At 39.3% G+C, this 7,210-nt stretch overlaps 1 protein-coding gene across 1 annotated transcript in view; it reads right to left on the bottom strand.

The window, feature by feature from the left end:
- The window catches only part of LOC107752281 (Down syndrome cell adhesion molecule-like protein 1 homolog), a 155,334-nt gene extending 150,761 nt beyond the window's left edge, over window positions 1–4,573 (bottom strand). Inside the window, exon 1 of the mRNA XM_016568217.1 lies at window positions 4,324–4,573. Coding sequence (XP_016423703.1) covers window positions 4,324–4,573 — 250 coding nt within the window. The remainder of the gene's footprint in view (window positions 1–4,323) is intronic.
- Between the last annotated feature and the right edge of the window lie 2,637 nt (window positions 4,574–7,210).

A 7,210-nucleotide genomic window follows, 5' to 3' on the forward strand; every position in this document is an offset into this window, starting at 1 on the left:
CTCCATCCCTGATTGATTTCATATTGATTGGAGGATCCATATTTTAAATAGGTAAGTCAAATCATAATTTGCGCCCTGACACAGGATGTTACATGATTCTGACTCTCCAGATCTGTTGCCTTGCGCATGGTGTCCGATTGGTTGGACAAGTGGCCCCGACGCGCAGCGTGCAGCAGGTGCTCCGGAGGCGAGGAGTGTTTGCTCACGCGCTTAACTCACCGGCACACGAGCTCTGAAAGGAGAACAGCGGTCACCTGTCGAAGCGGAACGCCTGAGTGACACGTAGATTTTTATTTTGACCGTACTTCATCTGAAATGGCAGGTGGAGCGGCGGGGTGTGATTTTAATTTGTAAATTAGCATACTATATCAACATATAATAAAATATTAAAGTTTTACACACACACACACACACTAGGCCTACACCTGAGTGCTGCAATACACCACCACATTCGGGCCGCTGAACGCATAAAAGACGTTTACCTGAATGTTGACGCTATAGGCTAGTCTTTTCCATACAGTTAATGAGAATGCTAATCACTAGTTAACTATTTATGTCTTTCCTATTAGAGACGTTTTAAGCAAATCAGTATATAGTCAATTTTCTTCGGCGTTTGAAGGGTCTGAAAGTGATGTAGGCTATTTTACACAACGTTCAGACTGTCTAGAGTTTATATGGATAGTTTGCATGTCTGGTGTAAACAGTCACAGAGCTGTTTAATTCCATAAAAGGAAACATGTAAAACATGCCATAATAAACATACAGCTAAAAGCTTATATTTAATACATAGAGTCTATTATTAAAAACACACAAATTAAAAATAAACATGGACTGATATTCGTTGATTATCATGTATTTCCCCCCACATTTCCCTATAATATACAATCGTGATTCGTGACTTAAAATTGTTTTAAAATTTCTTGACCAACAAAGCAATTTTGTGATGTTTCCCACGGGCACAGGAATGAAATACATACTTTGTGAAACTTTTCTAAAACTTTTTTTTTCTTTGTATGTTTAAAAAAAAGTGTATATTGGACTATTAAATGAGGGAAAATATTTAGATAGGAACAGTTTGGGTTTTAAAAATCAATTCAGGACAGTCATAATTCGTGGGAGAATAAAGAAAGAAAAAACACTGATGGGACAAACCTGTTCAGTCTAAACCATCTCATTCTCAAGCAGACGAAAAGTTCAAGTACAGATTACTACAGTTTATGAGAGTAACGTGTGTTTATAACTGTGACTCATGCTGCTGTCACACAAGGCTTTACTCTTTATTTTTATACAGGATATATCGTATTATAATGAACGCAATGTGTCTCCCGGCAAATTACATAAACCAGAAGAGGAAAACGTGTATATGACGATTATAACGAAACAGAGAGATAGATAGATCCACAGAGAGAGAGAGAGAGAGAGAGAGAGAGAGAGAAAGAGAGAGAGAGATAAATGGAGTCCTTATGGCCAATGACCTGATTTACTTTTGGAGTGGGGGATGCGGCAGATCTCCTACTAATTGCGCAGCTGGGAAGAACAGGGGATTTGACGGGGAGGAGAAAGGAAACCAATTTTGCATATTTCTATGAGGGGGAGACCGGGTGGGATAGAGGTGTCCTGATGTGAGGAGCAGGTTTGACATTGCGAGCAGTTTGGAGGTGAAAACGCATAAAAGTGGGCAAATTATTATTATTTTTTTTAATGTTCACATATTTCTGTTATTGTTGATGTTAGACATAAATATGTATGTTATTATTATTATTAATATGTTTCACTCTAAAAAGGTCTGACGTGGCAAGCTCCTTCCAATCACATTTTAATTTAGGCAAATGTTCAGAAAATCGGATCAGACGGGATAATATTGCAGCCACCACACAAATTTGACGACCTGAGGACTGCTGATCCTTAAAATAAATATTGGACAGACACATATACACACACGCGAACACACACTGCCCCTTTATTCATTATTAAATACCCTATTAAGCAAATATGTCATAAATAAAATTAATAAAGATAAACAGATATTTGTTAAAACATGTTGTTTGATATTCTTAACAGATTTGAGATCTATCACACGGAGTGGTTATTAACATCTGGTTAGTAACATGAATGAACTCTAAAAAAAAATATATATATTCCATATTCCATATAAAGCCAACACGATAAAAACAACTCCAATAAACTATGACATTATTAATCAGTTTAATAAAAATAGCTATTTGCTATTATTGTTTTTATTGTTAATAATAATAGTATATATTACATTATAGTATATATATTATTTTTAAACAAATTATAACTCCCATGCAAATAACAATGGAAATTTCCACAAACATTACTGCAGCATCCCTCGGTGCCTTTTTCATTTCAGTTAGTTGCATTTCCATAAAAAGACAAGCTGACCCTCGAGACGGCAATTTACCCTGGATCTGGTTTCCCAGACCGGGGTTCAGGTGTGAAGGCAGGGGGGTAATATGCTACAACTTGCCCGGGTCACAATAATGCATAATAATACATTTAAAATGACTGATAATTCCTAACCAAAAACGACTAAAATGTGTTATTGTAAAAACATACAATTATTTCGGTAAATGTGGGGAAAAGGTTTTTTAAGGGGAAATGTTTCTACATTCCTTGAAAGTGGAAAAGATGGAGGCGCGGCCCTCTCGGAAAAATACGCAGTCCTAATGCATATGCATGTATGATAATTGATGTGCGTTTTACATCTCCTATCGACCGTGTCATCAGGTCTCAAGATACAAGATAAGAAATATATTGTGAACATTACAGAAAACACAATATAAACTATGAGCACTAGAAAATAAAAAAGAAAATATGGCAAAAAAAATAATAATAATTTGTTTGTGACCTCCGTATCCCATTTTTTACGCACTTTACGCCCTACTGCACCCTTCCTCCCCCATACAAGAACACACACAAACATACACAAACACACATTAATACACACCACAGTTCTCTTTCACAAACCCTCTCTCTCTCTCTCTCTCTCACACACACACACACACACACACACTGGGAGAGAGAGAATAATTCTGACCTTACATCCCCGAACAAATGACATTGTAAATTAAAATATATATATAAAAAATAAAAATGCCTTCTCAATTCTAAAGCATCTAAACTCAAGCACTGTAAAACCAGGCAAAGCATTTACATTTGAGCTGTCTGTGGGTAAATAAAAATCCATACTTGACAAAGAAATATCAGATAAAGAAAACTCCAAAATAGGCGCACACGTTTGAAAAGTGGTTTGATCCAGAAATATGTTGCAAGATAATTTTAGGAAAAAAAAATATGAGCAAAAACTGAAAGCATATCTCCAAGGCTGGAGGGTGAGGGAAGGAGGGGTATATATGTTGTGAGGTGTCAAAAACAAAATTGTTGAGGAGACATCATGACAGAAATTGATGCGTAAAACTAACAGAATGAGCAAATAAATAACCTTAATTATGATTACAATAAACCACATCTTCGTTTTGAATTTATACAAATTCAAATGTGCCTTATCAAACCCACCATCAGCACAGACAAACCAGGAATCTGTTGGCATAGAAAATGGAGGACCACTAATTGCACCAGTGCTAATTGGAAATGAGGCTGCATATGCCATTCTATTTTTCTCAGGATATATGCAGATATATTCATCCTCTACCACAAAAACATGCACTTTTATTACAAAATACCTATTATTCTTTTCCCTAAAGGCATACAGCAGCATGTTACTTTAAACAACGAACAGACATATTCAAATCCTAGGAAATTTACATTCTTTTTCGAGCCCAGTAAAAAAGTACACCAAGCGCAAACAAATTCACACCTCACTGACCAACTCTACTTTTCCCACCCAGCAAAGTACAGAAGGCCAAAAGTGTATGGTAAATGCACACGACCGATGCAAAATCTGATCCCGTTCTACATATTCATAACTCAACAGCATATTCAAATCTTGCATACAAATCATGCTATCTCCCCCATCTTTGCGCACGGGAACATGCAGATCCCACAGCCTCGTAATCTCCTGTTCGTGGTTAATCACCGACTAGAGAAATAATTTTCCACATTTTAAGCAACTAAAAACATTTTTGAACGAAGTTGTATTAGTTTCGGAGCGAAAGAAACTTCCTGAAATCCAGATATGTGAGCGTGCAATAAAATAACGCGGAATATCTATTCAATAAACTTTACAGCGCGATTTTTGTGCACACACATTTCCACTTAATTTAATTTAATAAATTGTGACGTTTTATTTCAACATTCTTATAAGTAAAAAAGCAGCAAAAAAATAAACTGACCACATACCTTCTTGAAAAGAATACAGCAGGAGTAAAGTTACCAGCCACATGCCATAAATAGCAGGTATATTTCTCAGGAATGTTTTGCAATCCCGACGTGTGCACTGTGCAGTATTCGGCCAGGCGAGGCTCCGTGCAGGAGTGGTGACGATGCTCCCCGGCGATCTCTCCAGCCCTAGTCCCGGACTCGCCAGCGCCGAGAAGCGGGGAAGACTTTGGTCCCGCCTCTCGTACCCTCCCCTCCGCGGGACCGTCATCCGAGCGGCCCCTCCTTCGGTAGTCTAATGGTACGGCGAGATGGAGAGGTGCTGGTGCGGGGCCAGAGAGAGACGCGGCGAGGACGGCGCGCGGAGTTTTGTTAGTGGGGGTGGGTTGAGTGCATCAGGGAGGACAGGACTTAACATGTTGTTGTTGTTGTGAGCGGTCCACGTGGCTGGAGACAGCCGGGACATTCTGTGGCACTCAATGTTACCATAGCGCACCTAGGAACTAAATGGCTGCTTTTTACGCACGGCGGATCACTTTTTTCGCGATGACAACGGCTTATCTTTTACCGCCAGAAATATTTTATTGACTCAACCCTGCTGAGAAAAACTGTTTAAACCTTGTCCGTTCTCCCAGCGTGATCTGTTGGCTGGTTTTAGGCACTTTTCAACAGATCAGGACGGAAAAGTCCAGACTGGGAGACCACCTTAAACCATTTAAGACCAGCGGATCATCTTTAAGCTGCTTTAAAGTTCGTGCAAATGTTGTGCGTAAAAGCCTCCTCGTACGTTCTTTTTATGTCACTGCTCATTGAGTGACACGCGTGCGTCCTTAGAGACTCTGCACGAGACCCTGTCACGGTCTCTCTATGCGTTAATGTATGCGAATGAAGGAGAACGCGTGCTTCAGAGGCGCACTGAGGAATGTCTGAATCGCCGGCATTGTTCCGTGCTCAAAATGAGAGGAATGACATGTGAGGGGCGTATCGTGTATTGTCTCGAGTGGCGGAAAACGCTCACAGACCACCCTGGGTTTCTCGGTCTGGTGACTTTCTACACCACCCAAGTCTGCAACAATAAATATTTATATGAATAGATTTTATTAAACAGCGGAAATTGTAATTGGACAGCATTGTTAAACCCTTATAATTCAGATAAAACAAGTCTGTATTGCATTTGACCGTTTTTGTATGTGGAAATTGGCAAACCCTTCATCTTAAAAGGAATAAAGCAGTCTGATGGATTTCTATGGATTATTTTGACAATGATACGTAACAATGCCAGAGTACATGTCTGGGTGTTAAATTACAGTATGGCACACTATCCCCAGGGCAACTTAAGAAATGACAATGTGTAGAGTGATAGAGTGTGATAGAATGTAGAGCTACCAATGGTTACAGTGTTTGGCTTGATGGTTCCGCTCCAGCGCTCTCTGGCTTCACACACCCACATCCGGCAATTATTGAACTGTAACGTACTATACTGCTATTGATTACAGGCTATGTGCAGCCCTGTCAGAGAATCAACCCATACAGAAATCCATCACACTGAGATGTGATTCTACACATAATGACAGCGATGTATCCTTACCCAGCCCCAGACACAGGCTATGCCTGGCCAGTCGGCAACAGAACAGTTAATCTAATGTCATTTCATCCAGTTATTTCAGATCATTTAAATGGAATAATCATTAGTGAAGATATGTTGTCATAGCAGAACCTTTCATCCTGGAATTAAGTGGACAAGGCATGGGTACATCAAATGTAAATTATGATTACTCTGTTAAAACTCTAGGTAACTTAGATTGTGCCCACATAAATTTATTTCTACAAAATCGGAACAATCGGTTACAAAGTTGCATATTTTGGTTAATTTCATTATGTTTTCAGCTAAAATATGAGTTTTTATTTTTTATATGGCCCCATTTGGAAAAGTTTGCATTTCGGAGAGTACAAAATTCACTGCATGAAAAGAGTTAGTTAAACAGAGTTAAAAGTAAAAATTTCCCAACAAAAAAAGTAAAGTAAATTTCCCGACAAAGCCAAACACCTCACATGTACATTTTGGGGAATCAGTAAAACCTGGGTTTTGAGTAGAATAAAGTTGAAGTCTAAACAATGAAATCACTTTTAACAAAAATCAGTGGGTTCAGTGACTCAACTGCCATCTGGTTTGCGACAATGTCATTGCAAATACTACATTGAGCCCTGGGACAAAATTTTTATGGGCGAGTCACTTCTATCACCCAATGACTATGCTATACAATAGAGTAACTTTGCAGGCCCCTAACATTATAACTGTCAGGGAAAAAATGCTGAAATTGTACTTTTTTGGAGTAGAACTACCTGACACTGGGGCAGTACCGTCAAAGAGTTCACATTAGTACCTTGAGTATACCTTGAAGTAATAACATTTGCCTTTTTAGGTTAGATAGGGTGCTAATGTGTACCTTTGAGGGTAATGCCCCGACAAGCTAAAGGTACAATTTGTGCACTGTTTTTTTTCTGAGAGTGATGTGGCCACAACATTCCTTGTTGTCCTCACCTGATAACTACCCTAGCTTTGGGTTGGGTTAAACTTGAGAGCAACAAATCCAGTTGAAATGGTCATGAAATGAATGACCAAAAGGGTCAAGCACAGTGGCACAAAGATTTGAAATGCATATGACACTTTTAAGTTATAGGGTACAACTCCTGACAAAACACCTTAGGGCAGAGGTGTCCAGAGGTGCCACTGTCTGGCAGAGTTTATCTCCAACACCACTTAAACACTCTTGAACCAGCTAATCAAGGTCTTACTAGGTATATTGGAAACTTCCAGGCAGCTGTTTTGAGGCAAGTTGGAGCTAACTCTACAGGACAGTGGCTCTCCAGGGCCCCTGCCTTTCCTTTAGGGGTCACTTGTCCAGTG

The sequence above is a fragment of the Sinocyclocheilus rhinocerous genome, unplaced genomic scaffold (genome assembly GCF_001515625.1).
Source record: "Sinocyclocheilus rhinocerous isolate Xijiao unplaced genomic scaffold, SAMN03320098_v1.1 scaffold1012, whole genome shotgun sequence".
NCBI lineage: Eukaryota > Metazoa > Chordata > Actinopteri > Cypriniformes > Cyprinidae > Sinocyclocheilus > Sinocyclocheilus rhinocerous.